Source organism: Aphelocoma coerulescens, chromosome 1, assembly GCF_041296385.1.
Source record: "Aphelocoma coerulescens isolate FSJ_1873_10779 chromosome 1, UR_Acoe_1.0, whole genome shotgun sequence".
NCBI classification, from domain to species: domain Eukaryota; kingdom Metazoa; phylum Chordata; class Aves; order Passeriformes; family Corvidae; genus Aphelocoma; species Aphelocoma coerulescens.
This window is the reverse complement of record NC_091013.1, coordinates 90,266,379-90,289,455: the sequence shown is the minus strand read 5'-3', so window position 1 is coordinate 90,289,455 and position 23,077 is coordinate 90,266,379. Positions and strand designations below refer to the sequence as shown.

The 23,077-nt window shown below is 39.8% G+C and overlaps 1 protein-coding gene across 6 annotated transcripts in view; it reads right to left on the bottom strand.

Annotated features, from left to right (window-relative positions):
• The window catches only part of TENM4 (teneurin transmembrane protein 4), a 600,317-nt gene that overhangs the window by 210,284 nt on the left and 366,956 nt on the right, over nt 1-23,077 (bottom strand). For all 6 annotated transcript variants that reach the window (XM_069016277.1, XM_069016269.1, XM_069016304.1 and 3 more), the window contains one exon: nt 4,506-4,758. In XM_069016277.1, the coding sequence (XP_068872378.1) occupies nt 4,506-4,758 (253 nt within the window). The remainder of the gene's footprint in view (nt 1-4,505; nt 4,759-23,077) is intronic.

The window sequence follows — 23,077 nt, the reverse complement described above, 5'->3', positions numbered from 1 at the left end:
CATCTTTAATACTGTTACTCTGAAAAGGCACAGCACAGTATCTATATCCCACTGTGGCCAGACCTTGGATTTCCAGCAAAAATCTGCCACACCTTTGCTTTAGTTTCAGTTTTGAATTTGAGAACTTTTTAGTTTCCAATTTGATTAATTTGTTTTCATTTGTGGAATAATAACGCACTATTTAGAGTAAAATGTAAATTTTCAAAATGTAGATTTTGCTCAATATGAATATTCCACATAAAAGTCTCTTGGTGACAAGCAGACAGAAGCTAGAAACGGGTTAAGCTGTAACCCAAATTCCAACACCAGAGTATTGGCTGTGATCTGGATAATACAGGCAATAAGCAAGATACTCAGGGCCCGCACATGCAAATGCCTGGGATTGTCCCTGCACACAGTAGCGGCATTTTGCAGTATCTGTCCTCCTGGCACGTTCCTGTATGAGTCACATTTTGACCTATAAATGCTAAACTGTTTCGTACTTTTTGAGGAGAATAGCAGGAACAAAAAGAACTAACTCAGAGGCACAGCTGGGAACAAACTGTGTCTTTCTCACCTTTGGGCTTGTTTTTCAAGACCTGGCAAAAGAACATTCTTCCCATGTTTTTTAAAACAAAATACAAAGTCCTGGTTTTGCCCATGTCTGTTTTCAGCAATAAAACTGAATCTAAGCCTGAATGTGAATAAATCCCCTGGCAAAAACTAGTAAAAGAAACATAACAGCATTGTCACACTTTATCACTTATGCAGGATTAAGAGCTTAGAGGGTGTAAGTGACATGAACTCAAACAAGAACTCCTGTCAAAGAAACTGGATTCAGGTAACATGCTAAACCAAGAGAAACCAGCCCTGTCACATTATACTAATCTTGATACTGTTTCTTCTAAGATGTTCTCAAACCTAGTTTTCATTTCTACTTCCTCCTCTTCCTGCTGCTAATGCCAGCACTCGTTTAGCTCAACTCCCTGCTTTTGGAGGCCTTTCGGCTGCTTTGACAGAACAGATTTACTCCTTGATCTGAATGAAAGTGAAGTGACTCCTATTCGTAGCTTTGGGTAAAGTGGATCAACATGCATGAGCTGTGTGCCATAGCACTTGAGACATCAATCCATCCCCAAGTGTTTGCGGCTTCCTCACATTCCCTGGGAATGCAAGAAAGATTGGATGTTGAGTTCAATGCAAAAAGAAGCAACATATGTGCATGCACTGGGCATTTAATGGGTAAGAGGCAAGGCATCTAGCAACACACCAATCAATAAAAGTTCATCAGCAGTTAAAATCCATGTCGAACTGTTTTCATGAGTTTCAGTTGTGGATTGTCAATAAAACAGAAGAGGAGAGGGTTATATAATCTCATAATGTATGCATTTGCAACAGAAAGGTCGCTGGGTCACCTGAGCAACTGATGCATGACTGTCCTCCTCATGGAAGGCTCACAGATGTGCTCCCTTGGAGATTACCTGTAAATCACTGGCTAGTTACAAAACACTCTCCCTTCTCATTAACAGTAGTGGTGGCAGAAATCTGACCTTACATGATTAGCATGTGAAATTTCCTGGGAATGAAAGTCTCCTGAAAACTGTTGGTTTGCCAGCTAAAGGTCCATCTAGTTGGCACTTATTTGCTCCCACAAGGTCAAGTGTAAAGGAACAGAAAGGAGGCCACAGAAGAAAGAAGACTGAGGAATAAATATGGGGGGAACTGACTTACCTGTCAGGAGTGACTGCTGAGCAAAGATCTTCTCATCACAACCTTGATAATACATGGCTTTTAAAGCAACAAAAAAGGGAGCAGACAGGAAAAGAAAGAGGAGAAAGGAGAAACAGAGAAAAGGGAGTAAAGGGAAACTAATGAAAAGGAGGGAGAGAAGAGGGGGGGCTCTTCCTCTTGCAACATACAAAATTCTCAGATATGCTCATCCTGTCAGTTGTATAATTGTGCTACACACGTCTGCCTGCCTTTGCACTATGGTTTGGAAATTTCCAGGCAGTGATAAACCATTCCAAATTCCCAATTGTGAAAATTGCCTGGAGTCCACAGCAGTCAAAATCAAGCCACTTCAAATTCTGGTTAAATTCTGTAACTGTAGGCATATTTCACAGCCTGTGACAATCCTCATTTAAAAGATTCAGCTTTTTTCTTCTTGTGTTCTCTCTCTGTTGATTAAAAAAAAAATAATGGCAATACAATTCCATTTTTGACATGAGATAACTATAATCTCCTAACTTCAAAAGCCTTTATTCTTGGATTAATGTCTCTTGGCCAGGATTTATATATCTACTTATTGGACATTTTATTCTCTTAGGTGATGGTCTTTTTTTTTTTTTTTTTTTTTTTTTTGGGTTCTAAAAATCTTTGCAGTGGAGAAGATGGGGAAGAACAATTTCATGGAAGAGGCTGAACTGGGCATCCAAGTTTGCTAAACAGCCCTGAAGCCTTGTCTTTTATGTCTACACAATTCCCACTGAAGGAAATGGAAGACCTCTGCGTGCCAGAAGAGCTGACTGTCAGAGTGGAGATTAGTCACAGATATACTGATCATCTATGCAGCTCAGCCTCCTCTCTTTATGACACCACTGTAACACATTTTATTTTCTTAATGTTGTAAGAGTGAAGGAACAGTCAGTAGCGTTCATTTGCTGTTGGCACAAAATTACACATTATGTTCCAACCTGCTTGTTGTCAAAAGGAACACTGGGCAAAATTACGCCATTTCAACCACTGCTTCAAAAGCCCCAACATCAGTCTTGAAATGAGCTGTTTTCTACCAAATTAATAAAATGGTCAGACTGAGGAACAAGTACAAATGTGACTGATCTGTGATGCTAGTGAAATTATCAAATCATGCAGAAAGAGCTCTTCATGCAGGTAGATCTCAACTTCCAGTCTGATTAACAGCAATAATGTGACCAATCCAACCTGCGACAAGAGCAGTCTGATTCAGATCTTGAAAAATTTTCATCCACAATAATTTCACAGAGAAGAAATGAGGACAGCCTTTCAGGTTTTGCACTACTAAAACAGTATATTATCTCTTCTACAAAGAATTCACCACCTGGCTAGGAAAAGGCACAGGGCTTCCTTCAGAAGTACAGAGGATTATCACAAAAGGGCTGTAGGAGTGGGTCCTAAGTATTTTTTTAATGTAATTTTAGTAAGAAATATCACATAAATGATTGGGTATTTGTGCTTGAGAATTAGTAACACAATATAATTACTGAAACTGTTGCCAAAGCACACTTGCATTAGTTGCTTATAATTTTGTCTTAATCTTTTGGATCCAGCTTCTTAGTTGAGTCTTTTTAATCAAGCAGTCACAGAGAAATTAATTATCTTTAAATGCCATAAAATGTGATATTGAGGTTGTTTTGGAGATTTCAAAGGACTAGCTCATTCTCAAAAGATTGACAGATGTGCTCATTTTTAAAAAAAAACATTCTCTTAGCAGAAGTTGGCAAAACTGGGTACAATTTGTCCCAGGGTACAGCTATTGCTGCTCTCAGTGAGATTCCCACAGGCAGTGATGTGACAAATTTGGGCCCTGTCTCAGTTTTCCGTGATTGTATGTTTTTTGCTGTCTAAAATCTTGTTGGTTTGAGAAGGCTAGACAAATGAAGGAACAAAGACAGCTGAGCAAGAGCACTGTGTTTTAGGCTTGGAAGACTTCTCTCCAGACTGAAAAAGACACCATGTATGGGGGCTAATGACTCCAGCATCCCCAGTGGCCGCTCACTAGCAACGGAAATGGTGAAGCAAAACCTCTGGAGAAAGCAACTGGGACTGCAAGTAGATGCACTCACCATCAGATGGGAGGACTGAGACTGAGGGAGTATGAGAGCTCTCTTTTCCAGAACCTACACAGAACCTGAACAAAGCTATGAACTAGAACAACTTGGTACACGCTTGTCACACCCTTCACATGTCGCACAGGTGGAAAATAATTTGAGAGCTAAATGGAAACACCATTAACTGACTGATGCCCTGCCATCCAGGGTTTCATACTTGCTGTAGCAATGTTGAAAAAGTCAGCAGCTGACCTCTCCTCATTAGGTGAAACAGGATCAACCTTTCCTGAATGATGTACTATGAAAGTACTGCTTGATGAGGCACGGCTACAAGGCTAAATCTTTTCAATATACTGACTGATTTCAGTTTTTTAAATAGGATATTGATTTATCCTACCACATAGGAAGAAAAGACATTAAAGGAAAATACAGGAAAGAAAACCAAGAACATTTTAATCTATGATCCTGATTCCAATTTTAAATGAGGAAAATAACCTTATGAGCAGCTGGTAAAGACAACATTTTTACTTGAAAGAAGAGCAATTTCCTCTTCTCCTAGTCCAAATAAAAAGACACAAGGAATAATAAATACAATGCAAAATGCATAAGTCAAACACCAGTTCACAAACTAGGTGGTTAGCTATGCAGATGTGTGTATTTTCCATAATATCCTGAGCACACACAGTCAGAACACTGTAAGTACTAAAGAAAGTGACCTACCTTGTCTCCAGTGGGATGTTACTGTTGAGTAACCAGTTGTCCTGAGCATGGGCTGGCTCTTGAGTAGTGGCTGGTTGTTCTCCAGAAAGAGAGTGGTCTGTAGGAGCTGGGCTGGGGTTGCTGCGTGGAGTGAAGTTCCCTCTGTTCAGGGAATTGATGGAGGCCGCGTGATGCTGATTTGGGGTGTGAGCATGTGATATTGGAGGTGGTGGAGTTCGAAGTCTTGAATGATTTTGAAGATTTGGAGGATGCTCTAAAACATAAGTAAAATACTTCTAAGGCTCATGATTTGAGCGTTCATTTATGTGCAGACAGCTCTAAAAAGTATGAAGGCTGGGGTGCAACATATCCTAAATGAAACTCAAAAGGGTAAAACAGCCTTGTTCCATATGTTCTAATGACACAGCACTGATCCCTGAGCCAGACAGAAAAATAGTTCAGTCCAATGCACAAAAGTTATGGAAGTTTAAAGCACTGCAGAAAGGCTGTCCTGACAGCCAAGTTACCTCCGACAAACAACTGCAGGTTGCAAACTGCAATCTATCTGTGGCACTGATTTGTGATATAGCATGAAAAATACAACCAGTCTGGATAGATAACACGTTAGAGCCATTTTATGATGGATACACAGCTCCCAGAGAAGTTTGTTCTGCCTTTTTTGCCTCAGAACTTTCAATAGTTAAGTCAACAAGAAGACTGAGACTTGGTTTAGGGAAAGCCATGAAAACGTGTCAGGATTATACAGTTTAACAAAATCCAATAGTTTGTACTGTTAGAAACATAGTCAAACTGAGTAAAAAATGCATGTGACATAAAAACTGATGTGTCAGGAAAATGGAACAACATACAGTGAAGAAAGATGTAAAGATCAGTGATATGGCTACTTTGAGTAAAACTCTTAAGTATTTCTTAGCCAAGAGACTGAAGAAGGTAGACTGAGGAAGACAAACACCTAGGAAAGATGAACCTAGGGCTGATTATAGCTGTATTTTTACTTTTTTTAGCTAATCATAATGCATTTTTTTCATGTTTTTTTGGAAATGAAGAAAACTGAATTTGATGGAAGTGGAGGGAGATTGACAGTTCAGCACACTGCATATGAGAAACAGGAAACATGTACCTCTCTGCTTTTAGTGGGTTCATGCTCAAAAGTCATTAGTACTGTGCACTGGAACAGATTACCCAGAGAGATTGTGGAGTCTCCCTCACTGGAGATATTTGAGAACTGTCTAGACACAATCCTTTGCCATGTGCTCCAGGAAGACCCTGCTGGAGCAGGAGGTTTGGACCAGATGACTGACTGTGGTTCCTTCAACCTCACCCATTCTGTGATTTTGTAATACACAATACTTTTGTGATGCCTTATCAGAAAAGAATGCCTATCCTATCAATCTTACCAGACTTCTGTATCATGAGAAATTAACACCCATTTATTCTCTAATTAGAGACCTCAGAACTGAATGAACTGTATGGAGTTGTAAATTACAATGAATGGTATCAGACATTTAATGATACTTTTGTAATTTGGATTAGGATTTGGATTTAGGAGAGGAACAGAAAAAGCATTCACAGTATCTCTGTAACTTCTCAGACAGTTAAACACATTAGATAAAACATGAAGATGTGTGAGACACAGCCATCCTGTCCCTCCTCATCCTGCATTGACTCACACTATTTCATCATTAACTATGGCTGATTATATCAGAACCTTAGGGTGCTTGAGGTGATCTAGCAAAACAATACATGTTAATTACCAGGGTGCCATTATTCTGATTGAACATATATTTACCTCTGGCTTTGTCACATTATAGATGCAACCAGGGGTATATATTCCACTAGTGGTTTCAGGGTCCCAATCCATTTTACCCTAAACCCCCAGAAAGGTCAGATACATACCTACTGGTCTCTCTATTTTATGTCAGTACAACAGAAAACAACAAGCCCCAACAAAGAGGTCTACACTGGTCATCTACATTCAGACAAACAGACTTTTCATGGGAATCTAAGGAACTACTCAGAAATCTGACTTGGAAAAGCTCAACCGAACTTTACAATGCCCTGTAAGGCCAATAATACTGGCCTCTGACTTGCATGTCAGCCAGCAGATTGAAGGGAAGAGCAATGAGCATGGACTGTGCAGACAAGAAATATCAGAACTAAACCAGGTCTGACCTCAGCTCTGTAGCACCATGTGAATTGAAGAGTCCAACCATTCTTGGACTGGATATTCCTGGGGATTGTTGTTTAGTTGAAGTCCTGACCATTGAGGCAATAAAAACAACAGTGGAAGAATTTTACACTTGGCTTAGTTAAATTAATGTCTCTTTTCCTACTCAACAGACAGGAAACAAGATAGGAACAGTGTATTAAATCCAAGCTGAGAGAGACGAACACGAATAGAGGGTTTCCAACTTTTAGGGCTGTCAATCTATCACCATTACTAAGAACTTAATTCAGCCCAGAGAAGATGACTTGTCTATTCAGGAGCAACATACCAGAGGTTTCCAAGACCAGCTATGCAAGTTTTCAGTACAGTTCATGCCTGAGATGAGTACTCTGTGCAATCTACAAAGGGGCTAAATGGGTAGATCTTGGAATAAGCAACAGGCCTTCAGCGAAGTTCTCCTGCTATTGGTTGACTTTTCCTTCTGGAGGCACCATTTTCACATTGTGAGTCAGAGCCTGTTTTCAAAGATCTGTTATGTAAATTCCAATTTACACCATATTATTACAGACACATCGCAGATGCTATTATGGATAATGCCTTCAAATCAAGTAAAAATGTGTTATTTTCATTCTCTATTTTCATATCCTCCATGATTTCTTTGCTAAGTAAAGACAGCACATCTATCTTACTATGGTCTATGTGATTTTTCACAGCATTTTATAGGTTATATTTCTTTTTTTCTGACATTTAGGTAGCTTTTCCTTCCAGAATGTTTTTTATTTCATTCATATACAAATTCTGAACACTCATGTCATGTCTGAGCACTACTGAATTTAATATACCTTGACTAGCATTAGTAATTATTTCCCTTGCCTTATGATACTTTTTTTCCATTGTCTTCTTCTCGAATTAAGGAACATTAGAAATAAGGTGTAGACAAAAGCACAAGCTAGGAAATCTTTCTACTTTAAATTACTGCAGCTGTGCAGGATTTTCTTGATGCAGAAAAACCTGTTAAGGTAGTTACCCTTTGTTGTGACCAAAGCTCCAATGGGATTTGCAATGGATTGTGAAAGCCCACCAAAAAAAATTTCTTTCCTGATTTCCTAAAATTTCAATGGCCCCCTTATCTGAATATGCTTGGGGAAGCTGCAGATGCCCCACTGCTGGAAATGTTCAAGGCTAGGCTGGATGGGGCTTTGAGCAACCCAGTCTAGTAAAATGTGTCCCTGCCCATGGCAGGGGTTTGGAACTGAAAGGTCTTTAAGGTTCCTTCCAACCCAAACTTGTGATTCTATGATTATTAACTAGACCCACAATGTCTGAGTGATATAAACTGTGTTGCTGTATTTCCCCAGAGGAAGGAGAACTTAATGCTGGCTGCAATGGCTCTCTTACATCAGGTATGTGCATAGATCTTACATAGTGGGAAGATGCTCGGATCATCTGCTGTCTCTTATAGAGAACTGAATTTTTACAGATCCCACCACATAGGTGGGATACAGGGGAAGTCTAGTACAGCTCTCTACATCTACCACCAAGCCTTTACTGGGACAATAGCACCACAGGAATTCAGAAGACTTTACAGAGGAGCAGGACATTGTAGCCAGTGCACAGATTGTACAAGATTCCCCAAGACCTTTCTTAACCAAGTATAAGATGGCTAAATGTGACTATCTGTAAGTTATCTTTGTTTACTCCAAAAGCGATAATTTTCAACATTTTCCTTCTTGCAATTTTCCTCTTTGGTTTCTAAAAGGACACAGACTTTATCATTCTCTCTCTACTTGTTGTTAGAATGAAAAACCTGACATAAGCTACTCAGAAGGATCAGGTGAGCTAACAAAATACCAAGGAATAAAACAAACACCTTGTAAAACACCTCGCCTGCACCCATCCAAATTTCTAATAGTCTCAGAGCCAAGCAAAACAGTTTAAGGGTTGATTTTTGCTTTGAAGGGAGAACAGAAGAGACCAGTCAATACTGAAAGAGTCTTAGACACCAGTCCCAGTCTTAGACACCAGGTGCCAACGAAAGAGCATCCCAGAGATAAAGTTCAGTATTTCAAGAAGATAGGCTGGCAATTGCAGAAGTCTAAATAGCCCAGAACTTAAAGAGCACCCCATAAGCCTCATTTTCCCTAATGGGTATCCAAAGTGTATCTATGTATGTATTCAAATGTAAGGAAACTTTAGAAATCTGAATGCAAAAATCACTGATAGAAATCAAGCTGCTTTTGTGTTGGGATTTTTTACTTGTTTTGTAACATTAAAATGTCATTGACGAACACTGGCTTGGTAACCACAGATAAAGCAGAGATGAAAGATAATACAGTTAATGAAGCTTGTACTTGGTACATATTAGAGAGTCTTGACAGAATGCTGTGAATGAAGAGATGAATAAATTTGAACCATAAAAACATTACCAATGAGGAGCTAATATGACAAAATTTCAGTAAAAGGTCTGAACTGCATGTTCCTTTTCTCTCCCTTAATCTTTAATGACTAGTACTGTTTTGAAATTAGTCTATGTAACAATTACACTTTCTGATTCATTAGGTTTTGGGATTGCGTTCAGGGCAAATGTGCTAACCTCTGAGTGAAAAATACATTCTCATTTTTTTCCCAGCTTCTTCTGCTCCTCCACGCATTTGTCATTTGTGCGTCTGCTCACATTCAGACAGACTGATGCCTAACTGGTGTCTGGATTAGGTACAGGAAATATTTCTCTTTACTTACTGTACATATTGCCAGGTGGAATGAATCACTCAGTGCTCCCTTGAACTTCAGCCCCACAGTAGCTGTGATGACGAACTTGGTAGTGTGACTTTGGGCAATTGTGCTTGTACCCACTCACAAAGAAATACATTCCCAGACCCCATCCTGCCATCCCTCGCAGAGGAAACAATCTTCTTTAGAACAATGAACTCTGCATTCAACTGACAGAGCAGCAAAGAGCCTTGCTTCAGCTACAGGACCCACTTCAATCTGCTGCAGATGTACACCCACAGCACTTGCACCAACCAGCTGAAATCACCTTCACAGGGCTCCCTGTCCTATTGGATGCCACTGTGTAGGGGAGCTGGGGTGATTCTCTTATTGATCTGATGAGACCCTAAGGTCAGGTGGACTAGGAAAGATTGAACTGGGTCTTTTCCACCATCTTTGCAGGGGGCACAGGGAGTTTGCTATTAAATGTGAGACTGCTTGCCAGAAACAGGTTCCCTATCTCACACATGACACGCCAGTGATGGTGTCTGCAAAATGAAAAGCAAGCAGAATATTTAACCCCCAATTTGGCAGATAATAGAAAAATATTAGGACGAAAATCAAAACGGGAGGAGCTGCCCGCTTGGAGGGTCTTTAGTGGCTTTTGGTGACAGCCTGGATGAACTGCAGACCCAATTTTTCTTCTATTTGTAGACAATCCAGATGAATGTGCAACATTTAGACTGAGCTGAAGCAATGTGCAAAGGTACCTCTTTTGTACCAAGCAGGTCCATCCTAGGGCTGGCACTGATATTCTGCAACCTAGAGGAGAATTTCCTCCTTCAAGGAATGTGTGACAACACTCTGTCTCCATGGGACACTACATCAAGAAATCCACCACACAGGAGGGTGAAAAGAGGTGGAGTGATATAGGTCACTCACTAGTCAGAGGATTTCTGAGCAGAGATGACTGTTTTCCTTCACTAGCACTTTAGAATCAGTGTTAAAACTCGAGTGACTGAATCTCTCCTTAAGAAGAACATCCACTGAATTTCACTTAAGACTAGCTTCTCCTACTATCAAGTGGAGCGTTTGCAACATACTGGGAAATACATCTTTGTAGCAACATCTTGTGCCCCTGGTTTTCAAAATGCTAAGTCACAAAATGACACTGAAACATAAAAGGAAAGCAAACTGCTGATGTATAATCTTCGTTAAGTAACAAAATAACAATAGGACAGCTACCTTGATGCTTTTTTCTCTATTTTATTTTAAGTAACAGAGTAATAGGGAGCAGCTGTTCCATTGAGGACTCTCACCAGAGAAAAGCACAGTCCTCATCATGCAGTTAGAATCATCAGTGTCTATGTACTGGCTCTGTAGAGTATTCTGGTTCAGAGTCTTTTTTAAGCTGAATTCCATGAGTTGCAATCTTCACAGCCTTGTATCTCACCTGTACTTTATAATGCCATGTGCATAAACACACAACTGACTGTGGATGATTAAAGCCTAAAGGAGAGTTTTTCTACATGCACCTGTACTGCGAATTTGGTGCAGTCTTTTGTTCAGAAAAATCCACAAGCATTGGAAACTACTTACTAGAGGAACATCAGCTCTACAGATGTAAATAGTTTTGAGTATCCCTCTAAATGTGCAGCTTAGACACTGAATTTGCAATAGCAAGTGCTACAAAGAGTGAGCACAAAAAAAAGCTGCAGAATATAAAACCTGCAGTGTATTTTCATGACAACACTACTCAGTGTCCCTGTGAATGTCTCCAGACACTGTCCATAGCTATTTTAGATATTGCAAGTAAAGCTACACCTATCAGGACCAGTGCAGAAAGACTCTGTAACTATCAAAATCTAAACCTGACTTCCAACAGTATATAATGTGTAAAACAGACAATCATTCTTCATCTCACAAACTGACCATAACAAGTAGCAAGTGGAAATGGGGGACCTCAAAATCAGGCAGCAGATAAAATGGCATCTTGTTACTGACTGACAAGACTAGACTGTATAAACTTACTAAGACTTCATTCTGAAACATTACCAAGTCATATCTGTACTTAAGAAACTTCATTTGTTTAGATCAATTACATCAAAAATCAGGCCCACTTAGATACCATCTGTGCAAGTGTAAAATGAGTTGAAGCTCCTCTCCAGCTGCACAGATCAAACAGTTCATTGGCTTTACTGCTTATAGAAAACCATGGGAGCACCCAATCAAGTCCAAACAGCTATCTCCTCTGTATTTGGTTCATCAAATGCGTACATTACATGCAAACTTTCCTCTCAAGTGCCCAAGTGCCTTTGCAAAAAGCAAGATATTGACTTCTGGGTCTGAAATCAATTTTTCGTTTGATGCTGGGCTCTCAAGCTTTGCCTGTACACAGTCAGCAAGAGCTCTGGGTGGTTGTTTTTTCATCAGTATGCATCTGATTGAATTGAATGCCCTACAAGTAATGGTTTTAAAAAGGTCCAGGTCACCAGCAAAGGATGATATGCAGACTTTTAACTCATGGTGTTCATTACTCAATAAAAGGGAGTCACAGTCTAATAAAATCAAGGCTGAGTATTACTGTTTAGCCTCTGACAGTTTATGAAGAATCATTGTCTTTAGCACAAAGGAAAGTGGAAAAAACCCAGAGTGTCTGGCAGAGTGTAAATTTAAATAACATATTTAAGTTGTGAAATAATTAATGGAAAACACAGGAAAGTAGCTTCTACAATGCCCAGCTAAGCACATTTTCCTGCAGCCCTGGAGACTGTGAATTTTCTGCTGGACTTACTGAAAAGGAACATCTTTAACTACCCTGATACCACTACTACTAGAGGCAATAGTAGCCTTTGAAGTGTCAAGCTGCTGAACTGCTGGCCTTTCTGGTTGAAGCCTATAAACAAACAAATAAACAATGCTTCATTAGAGATCCTTTCCTCTCAGAAATGCCCCAAACGTAGAAACTGACCACGAGCCTCACCACTCTGGTGAGATGCTGCAGCCAACCACACTGTGCTCTCAGCCCCCTAGGTCTGGGTCTCAGGTATGGAAACCTGTAATTGCTGCTCTCCTGATTTTCACGAGGACGCTCAAATGAGTTTGCTGTGCTATTCTGACAGCACCGATGGCTCCCGTAAGCTCCCTTCCAGCGAAATGACTGAGGATAAACCACTTCTGCTGCATCTTAACAGGGTGCAGCACCTTAATGTGAGGCAAGAAAACCTCTGGCCTGGAGCAAAGGACGGCGCATTCATGCTTTGATTTCGAGTTGCTACAAATTACACTCATCGAATGCTTCTAAACGTGTGTGTTTAAAACTTCAAAACCTACTTCCTGAAGAACTGGGAGCCTGTAGCTTTCTCTTTTCTAAGTAAGACAGGTAGGAAGTCAGTACTTCTGAAGCTATGTGCCTTTTACGAAGTGTTAGAAAGGTGTATTCAATTCACCATGTTTTCTATATTGCAAAGCATGCTATATGAACCCTAAAATCCATTTGTAGTCACCCATGATATCCCAGTAGCTGTGGTTTAGCCAATGCCTATGCACTTAAGACAATTACAAGTCTCCTGTCTGAAGCGTCCAACTTGCACAGACTTGGCAAAGTATCCTTCATGCATAAAAGGGTGGAGAAATGGGTACCATCCCTCATGCCTGAAGGCCTGGAGAAATGGAAAAAATTCTGATTTGCTGCCCCCTCAGCTGCACATTTAAGGAACACAACTGTTATTACACCTAAGATTGGTCTTCTTGAAAGAAATGTAGTGCATTTCTCTGATGTCTGCAGTTTATTGACTTGAGGCCCCAAGGAACTCTTTGATACAGAGAGAGTTTTGCTCATTTCCCTGCATACACTGTCTCCTGTGTCTGTTTTGTGATCCTTTCATACAGTAACATATGGAGACAAAAACACACACACACACACACACATATATATATATATGAAACAGATAACCACACAGTTCACCCTTGTCCAAACCAGACATGATTACCTGTATAGTTACACAGGCAAATTTCTGAATTGTTTGTGTAAAGCAGATCCTGAACTAAAGTACATCAGCAAAAGGTGCCTCCAGCTGCTGTAATAGCAAATAAACTCAGGATTTTGCCAGCACAGCTCTCAGATATTGCTGGCTTTTTGTTTTTTCATATACCTATATTAGAAAAAGCTTTGAAATATAGACTTGATCTTTGTCTGTTTTTCCCTAAAAATAAAATGAACAAACAGTCTCTATTTTGCTTACGCCCTTCAAAAATCTTATCTAAACTGCCGCAGTGTTGTGACTTAGCTGTACACAAACAGACAGGACTGACAGATCCCCAGCTCCATCAGCAAAGCTGACTATTTATAGCAGCTGAGGAAATAGTCTGGTTTATATATTTTTTACAATGTTGTTAGCCACAACAATTCAGAGCCCATCCTTTTGCAAATATGAAGCACACAAGTTCCGTGCAGTTCGGCCATGTGTCAGGACCAGGTACGTGCCCTCAGTAGTCAGGGTGAAAAATTAATATCCTGCAAAAAAATTTTAAAAATTTGCTGTATTCAATGTTAACTTGCAAGCTGTGGGTCTAGATTCCAACCTCAAAGGGCATGTAAACCCCAGAGCCACCAGGGAGTTGCATGGCACAAACGTGAGGTAAGATTTTGTCCCTTTCTTTTTCATTTATACGTGACCCAGGCTTGTGAATGAATAAGTCTCTGGAAACACACAATTCCATTACTTCACAGCAAAGTGCTTATGGAATGTGACATGATGCGGTCCAGCACAATGCCAACAAGCACTAATGATTTTAATTATTTACTCTTGAGAAAGAAATGGGGAGATTTCATGTTGGCAGCAACTGAAATAAAGTAATTCAAGTCTTTGCTGGCAAATAGAGATTTTTTTCATGACTTTGGATCAACTTCTGTGCATGCTGCCCCCCAGGTGCCACCAAACAGAGGCACTGCACAGTACAGAACTAGTTCTCTAGTTTTTCCTTTGTTACCCACCCCTTGCCCCAATCCTCCTTTTAATCTTTTTTCCTGCCTTTAAAGTTTTAACAAAGCCAATTATGTTAAATACCTCCAAAGCACAACATAAACTGGTGACAACTCCATCTGACAGCTGTGACTGACATGATGTCTGTCACAGTGATTAATAACTACATCCCCGCCCCACCCACAGCATACACAAAGCTGACTGACTTCCTTTGGTGAAAACCATGGGTGCAGTTCAGTTAAAATCTCTCTGCACAGGTGGAAAACCTTATTCCTTTTGGCACAGGAATCTGATTTGTGAGGGCTGGGCTCCATGACCTTTCCCTTCAGGTAGTATTTGACATTCTTGGAAGCACTATGGCAGACGGCTGCACTCCAAATAATTCTGAAACAGACATAAAACTTTTATATTTTTATTAACACTTGAAGAGGCCACTAAAAGAAAATCAAAACTATGAATCTGTCAAGACACCCCTCAGCAATGCTGCACTTTGTTCACAAAAGCACCATGATGGAATGGCAATGTAGCTTGTCCAGTGTGTATGTTTTTCTGACTGTTCATAATGCCTCCATCCCTAAAAACCTCAGCACTAATTGATACAGGTCCTTTGGCAACACATGTCTGAGAGGAAATATTCATGGTGAGTCTCATTTATCACTTTCTTTTTTTTTTTACTTCTACAGTTTATGTTATAAACCTGTAGTGCTTAAAATACATCAACAAAACTACAATATATCTAAATATTAATAGATCATAAAGACATATGTACATATTCTGATGTTAATTTTTCACCCTATTATTCTGAATGTATCTTTGTATGTCTTTCTGCCTTGTTTCAGCTAGACAAATGTGTATGAATGTATACTGTGCTACAGAGACATAAAAAACATGTTATAGTTAAAAGATTTTGATCTTTTCTTAATTCCTCCTCTTAACTTTTTTGTTTCCCTTCCAGGAGCCATTGCCTTTACTGGCAGTGATGATTGCTGCCCTTCAACTTTCATCTTGGAAAATAGGCTAATTTAAAATGAATAAATAAAAAGGCTTCTGGTAGAACAAAAAGACTGCCCTAGCTTTTCTGCAAAAAAAGAAGTATCAAAATTATTATTTATAATCCTAGTGCTTATTGTGGTTTTCTTCAGTGCAAGAGAAACAGATAAACCCCACGGTACCAGGCTATACAGCAGTTGTTGTCACGTGCACAAGGCAGAGAAGGTTTGAGAGAGGCAGATCTATTTCTGCAAGTCATTCTTCATCGATACAAGCCTACAAACTGCCCATGTGTGAAACTGTCACTGGATTATTACTGGTATCTCTACACATGCCAAGGAGAGATTTTCAGATGCCCTAACAGAAGTAAGTTATGAGCTCCCATTTCTGCCACTCAGTGGTATCTGTGACCTTGAAAAATTCACCATGAAAATTTTAAAATCAAGCCCCAAATTAGCGATACTGGTGCAGATCCCTGAAGCCAGGTGCTTAAGATGTTTAATAATGTACTTTGGAAATACAGAGTCCTAGCAGTGTCTGAAGTCCAATATTATCTGCAGATTCCCTTGGCATGTGGCACTTTGAGAGAATGACAGTGCACTCAGATAACACTTTGGCGCGAAGCGTGCGACTTTAAAGCGCAGATTATCACGAAAGATGAGTTTTCTAAGGTTCTTTTCATTACTTCCTGTAAGTGCTCTTGACATTCTCTGAAGCAGTTTAGGAGAGCTTCCTAGGAAAAATGTCAAAATAAAGTAGTAATTTTCTTATAATATTGTTCAACAAATGTGAGCACGGAATGGTTAAGAAATGAAGATCGGTGGCTTATGAAGATGGTGCACACATGCACACATCTCTGTATTATTGAGGGCCTTGGTGCGATCAAAACAATAAACAATATTTTCATATATGCACCTCAGAGAACTAAAACAACTGTTCAGTGTGGATTTTTTACGGCTTTCAAGTATCCTGACAGTATACATTTCAGCTATATATGAAACTTTGTTTCAAACATTGCTGGTTATTCTCTGAACAAAACAATTTATACTGGCTACGTGCTGGAAACATTCGCTATAAAATTTATACCCCTTCTATCTCTTTTTAAACAGAACAAATGCAGTTCAGAATGCAGTTGTATTAAAATAATGCCTTGGTTTTTTAGGCACCACCTCGCTAAAGCTAGCTTAGTCTGCCACTGGCACCAACTGTCACAACTCCATGAGGGTGACAAAATTTTTTGGTTTAATTAAACAGATGATGGTTAAGATATATTTTATTCTGTAACTCACGAACTATGTGTGATAAAGAGGGTTTATTTTGGTTCCCTTCATAGTCCCAGAGCCTTCTCAACCCTCTAGATGAATGATGCAGAGTTTGGAATGGACCCATCACAAACCACAAGTTGTAAATTAAACAGTGGGATGAATAACTGGCTACAGGGTTTTACAAATGCTAACAGAACACATCCTATTCAGTCTACTGTGAGGGAACTTCTTCCAAAAATACATTTCTGAAGCAGAAGTAAAATTACTTAATAATACAATTTAAATCTGTAATGACTGGATATTTTAAACTTTCAGGCTTAAATTTCACTCAATTTTTTTATGCATAGAACTTTGGATTGCTCACTTTTAAGCTAAAGCACTTCACATATTTACCAAATTGACATCAAAACTACAGGAAAGAATCATTTAACTCATCACTGGATGGCCACCACACCAGCCAAAGAACAAGACAGCTGCTGCATGAAGGAAGAAGCCCTGACTCCACTGACAACAACTGCAAAACTCTGAAAGATTTTAGTAAGGTTGGAATTTTACAACTCATTTTCTGGAAAAAAAAAAAAAACAAAAACAACCAAAACCTTAATACTTGAGTGTAACTTTAATAGTGGAAACCAGGCAGGGCTTCCTTTATTTTTCAGTTCCAGTCATCAAACCATGACAAGGACAGATCTGTGTCTGCTGTTATGAATCCAGCAGCCTACTTCCCTGCCAGCATAGCCGTGTGGAAAGAAACGTGCAGAAACTCCCACAGAGATCCACTGCCCTTGATCTACAGCAAAATTCCTGTATTGTCAATACTCGCCTTGATCCACAACGTAGCTCTTGATGTCAGCAGCAGTTTTGTGCACAGTGTGGGCAATATCTGGCTCCTAAGGAAAGTTTTAGATGCTGGGGATGCATTGGGATTAATCAGCATTTGATGCCTCACTGGAGAAAAACAAATGAGCAGGGTTTGTGGATACAGTGAGTGAGGGAAATGCAACTGCAGCCAGAAAAATACAAATTAAGCCAGCCAAGAAGAGCAAGAGTAAGGCAGGCAAAGATTGGCCTTGAAGAAGGATCACTGATGGACCAGATTGTCTTCATCTCTTCCACAGCTTTTCTTCTAAACTATCAACTTTCATCTGGACCATCCCTGATCTTCCCCCATCAATCAAATCTGAAATTCACAATCTCTGCCAAGCTATCCTTAAAACCAGCTCCCACACACCATATAAACCAGGAGGGTTGGATGTAGATGCTCAAATTTCCCCGCATCCCTCTCTTACCCAGTCCAGTCTGTATCTACTGGAAGAGGCAGAGGCAATGCATCAGACTGCTCCCTGAAGTGAACCCACAGACCCAACCAACTCTGCTGGGATCTTCAGGGCCAAGAGGTTGCCTGACCTCATAGAAAAACTGGGCAGCAGGGATTTACACTCTTCATTTCTTTAAATTCACAATAGTAATGTTGACAGTTAACCCCCCCAAGCTTCTGTGTTTATTGGAGGAGTAAAGTGATAGTCTCCCTATTTGGGACATGATGCTTTTAAAATAATCTATCTGGTATACACTGGGAACCAGAAACACAAATAGTAATTTTTATTGCATAGCAACTTTCACCCTGGATTTTTACAGTAATTTACAGCATTAATTAGTTAAGAGCATCTGAACCAGGACTCTGTATTAGATGATTATGGCTGTAATTAAAGGTATTGAATGATGAAAGGAACAGTGCTCAATTTGTACATTAAAATAGTGAACCCTGAAGTAACAGAAACAAAGCTGAGCACAAAGATTTGTGATTGAGCACACATGTATGTATTTCATTTCTCAATCATGCTTCCATCTAGGAATTTGTATGTTTTGGCTGGCCAGCTGGCTGCTGACAAAAGGAATGGGCATCGGTGTGATTCTCCTTATCTTTCCTTTCACAAAGGTGTCAATTTCTACAAAACTTGTAGGAATTTGGTATCTTTGAGACCTCTGCTCCCCATTAAGCATCCAAAACTGGTCAACAGCTTAAAAATACAGGTAACAGGGAGTCAGGCAGACAGGCAATACAGTTATTTAGACCTTATTTTCTTAGGAAATAGTTAAAAAAGAAGGGGAATGCACTGGGGGGACAAATACAGATTGTATCCTGAATTACAAAACAATCATTAACAAGTCTGACAATATTACTGCTTTTCCTTAGTCACACATATGCAGATGATACATGGTCTTCCTTACGTAAAATGCTACCTCCACCTTGAAGAGTTCAAGATACTATATTGTGGATTTCAAGAGCATTCTAGTCTAGTGGAAGGTGTGCCCGCCCACACACCAGGGGAGCTGGAGCTCAATGATCTTCAAGGTCTCTACCAATCCAACCCACCCTGTGATTCTATGATTTATGGTGAGAAAAATAAAGTAGTGACAACAATCTTTCTGTCTTGAAGGAAGCTCCAGTTTTTAAGGAATCAGTAAAGAAGCTCCAGTGAAGTGAGACATCATCTAAATGTCCTTCAGTATAGAAAGAACCTTTTTTTTTTTTCCTTCTAAAAGACTTAAGATCTTTTTAAGATAATCTGCAGAAAGACAGCATCCAGATTGTGATGAGGGACTTGTTCAGTGAAATGGCCTCCTCGTAATGATGAAAGGTGTCAGAAGGAGTCATACTGGAGGGGTGTATTCTCTCTATGCATACTGCAGCCACTCAAGTTTTCAGTAACTCTACACTTCTCAGTCCAGTGGGAATCAATGGATTCTGAAACCTTTCATTTATTAAAAGTTCACATCACACCACTGGTAATTAGCTATTCAGAATTGAAGGACGGCAGATTAATAACACTTGTACCCAAACAGATCAAGAGAAACTTGATAACTTCCTCTCCAGGAGCATCCTTCCTTGGAGACCACTATCTCTAACAAATCAAGCAGTGATCCATGGACAAGTATCGACGGTATTTCTACCTCTTAGCTGACTTGGAGTTGCTGATAAATACTTTGCTGACTCCAAAAGGGTTTGCACCTATGAAACATGCCAAATGAACAGGTATGAAGGCAAAAGGAAGGCTCTGGTTGGCATGGAACAGCATTGTGGCTCACACAACTGATCTGCAGAGGAAGGCAGCTGTTTGAGCTGTGGAAGGTTGTCCAGAAACTCAGCACCTGGCACAGCAAACAGAACTGAGTGGTTTTCTGCTGGAAAATTAGCAAAGACTCCAGCTCAGTAGTGATCTGAACAGCCTTTCATAAGCTTTCATCTGCTGTACGTTTCTGACACAGACACACAGAGGGTTCTAAGTGGTGGTGTGCAAGTATACAGGCTGCCTCACTGGTCTGGTGCCAAATACACTCACCTGGAAAAGAGAGATTGTTTCTGAGGGGTCAGTGCCACGACAGCTGGTGTCTGGTGTGGGGTACAGTGCTGGACTGGTATCTACTGCTCAGATCTCAGTGCCAGAAGCAACTGTGGTTTAGTTCTGAGCCAGGGTCAGAGTTACGCCAATGTGATGCCTCACAGATCTAACAAAACACAGCTTGAGCCACAGACACCTTTGATCAGCAGCAAGAAGGAGAATTGTGCTTCTTTATACAGAAAAGTCCCAGGGGGGCAGTTATGCTGTTTTTTATTCTTGTAGCTGTTAAGGCTTCCCTACACACGTACACACTGCTTCTTAGCTTTCCCTTAGGCACATGACCCTGGGTACTTCTGAAGACTTGCCCAGATACTGCTCTGATACAATTTATACAAGCGACACTCTAGGCTGGACAAGTTAAGATAAAACTGAAAGGAAGATTCCAGCAAGATGTAAAGAGGGAGGAAAAAGAAGTGGGTGGAGCACCCAAAACCTGATGGGCATCCTGCAGGAAGTATTCTAAACCAGTAAGAGTGCACAAAACCATCAGGCAAAATCTGTGCCAAACTGTGTAAGATATTATTGGTCAAGCATCTGCTTCTACACTAACATCCAGAGAAGATGTAGGGTTTGCTTCTTTATTTTTCATTTCAAATGCTGATTTATGCTATGTGTATTCCCACTAGCTCAGGTTTATGAAACAAACAACCTGACTGGTGGAGAAATTTAAACACATGGAGTAGTCATGCTCTCATCCTTTGGCATACTACTTCCTTTTTCTAATTTATGTTACTAAACTTGTCAAGAAAAGAGGACTCTCTTGGCAAATCAGAATGAATGCAAAGGAGCAATCAACAACATACATAGCTTATAAATCTTTGTATCCAGCCTCCCAGGAACTGGAAGAACATTCAGGTTTAGACAGACTATCCCCAAGGATTTACACCTATAAATATATTTAATAAACTCAGTATAAACATGACGTGTGAAGTAAGCACTTCATCAAAAGCTTATTTTGGTTTTCAACAAATAAGAAAATTATAACTCCTGCTACCCACATGAGTCTGTGTGTCTGGATCTTTCTCCATAGATAAAATTATTCATGGCATATTAGAGCTTGTCAGTCTGTTTAACTAGAAAAAAAAGACATATCCGTCCTAGAGGAGATCTAAACAACTTCATTATGAAAGCTGTGAGGAAGTCACAATACATTAGGAAGAACAAATGTAGTCTGCAGTGGTTTTTCAGCTCTTTCTACACCACTGACTTACCAGAGGAAAGTACCACTAATTACACCTACTTGCATTGATTATTTTTTTTCTTCAGGATAGATTACCTTGTCCTCCCCTACACCTAATGATTTAAATTAGAATGAAACAGCAATGTGATGGAGGTTGGAAGTTATCTTGAAAGAAAGACATTTTGACATTAAAATGTCATCAAACATGACATTTAAAAAAAAAAAATCCTCTTTCCTTATTAACTGCCCTTCCAAACAGGTTAAGCTTCAAGTGATGTGATTTAGCAAACAGTACAGTCGTATAACATACCACACATTACAGGAAATGCCAGATATATTTCTTGTGGCTATATAAGGTTCAGTGATCCAGATCTGGATCAGATATGATCCTGTTTACACCAATGTAAATCCAACCTAAATTCCACTGAAGCCAGGGAATTAGTTAGATCAGAATCTAGTTCACTAAATCATACATTATTCCATTCCTAGGCATACTCTTCTTATCTGTCTCCTCCTCTTCCCCTTACAGACCCTGCAGTTTTGCTGCCAGGACCATGAGGATCACGTAAATCAAACTCATACTCTATGGGTCATAGAAATCTCCCAGTCATTTCTATATCAGACCCAGTCATTTGCAATTGTGGCAGAAAAGATCAAACATTTCTGCTGATTTTTTGTTTGTTTTTCATTTGTACTATCCTAGTGAGAACTCAGTAATTAGGAAACAACTGCCATGGTAACATATTACACCCAAATCTGATCATAATTAAATCAGTGCCAAAATTTCTATCAGGTTCTTCTGAACAACCTTTCCCTCCACTCATACAAGATTCTATCTCATCCACCAGTCTGGGACTTTTGTCCCACCTGCTTGTTGTGAGGTCAAGCTGAGAGATGGATCTTAAAGAAAATTTCCTGACCATTTGTCAGATTATCTGCTTCATCATTTACATGGCAGAACAGCAATTACCACTCTGTCTTTTGTTTTCCATTCCCCTCCTCTTCATGCCCTCTCTCTAGGTAGGCACAGATCATTCTGTGCCACCCTTGCCATTTTGTAATCAATGACAAAATACTTCTCCATTCCTGGCTCTATCCTTTGCACAGACACTTATAGTGCCTATTTCCCCATGGAATAGCTGCTATTAATCCATTAAAATTTGAAAACTTTCTATTTTCTCAGTTATTATGCAGATGCATACAAAATCAAAAATTCCATGAAAAACAAGGACACTACAATGAAAATGAATAGTCCAGTATGGATGTAAAGCAACTGATTCAGTGGCTCATCATCCTGTAACCTGACACAAAATAGGTGGTATCCTAAGTGTTGGCAGCATGCTGAAGGGTTTGGAGGGACAGGGGTGGGGAGACACAACAAAAGCTTATCTGGATATTGCACAGAATACATGTAAAATGACAAGAAAGAGATCTGATAGTCAATACATAGCACAGGAATCAATATATGCCAAGGAAACAAATGATTCTAAGTCCAAGATGCCGAAGTGTGCTGAATCCTTTGTACACTTATAGAAGTGCATACATTAGGCTGGTGGGAGCCAATGTCACTGCCTGGATAAACACTTGTTCGAGGACTTTTACTTTCATCCGTGCTATCACAGAATCAGACAATGCAGTTTTGTATTTTTTCTTGTTTTTCCTACTCTGCAAAATTGGCAGTAAAATAAATTAATTTACCCAAGCCGAATCTGTATGCCTGAGACTGTAAATGCCGAGTGATCTCCTTGTCCTCATCTCGACCTGTGAACTTTTCATTGTATTTTCTCAAGGAGGGGAGTGACAAAGTGGCTTGGTGGGCACCTGACAGCCAGCCAAGCTCAGCCCACCGCAACATCAAATCCACAGCTAACT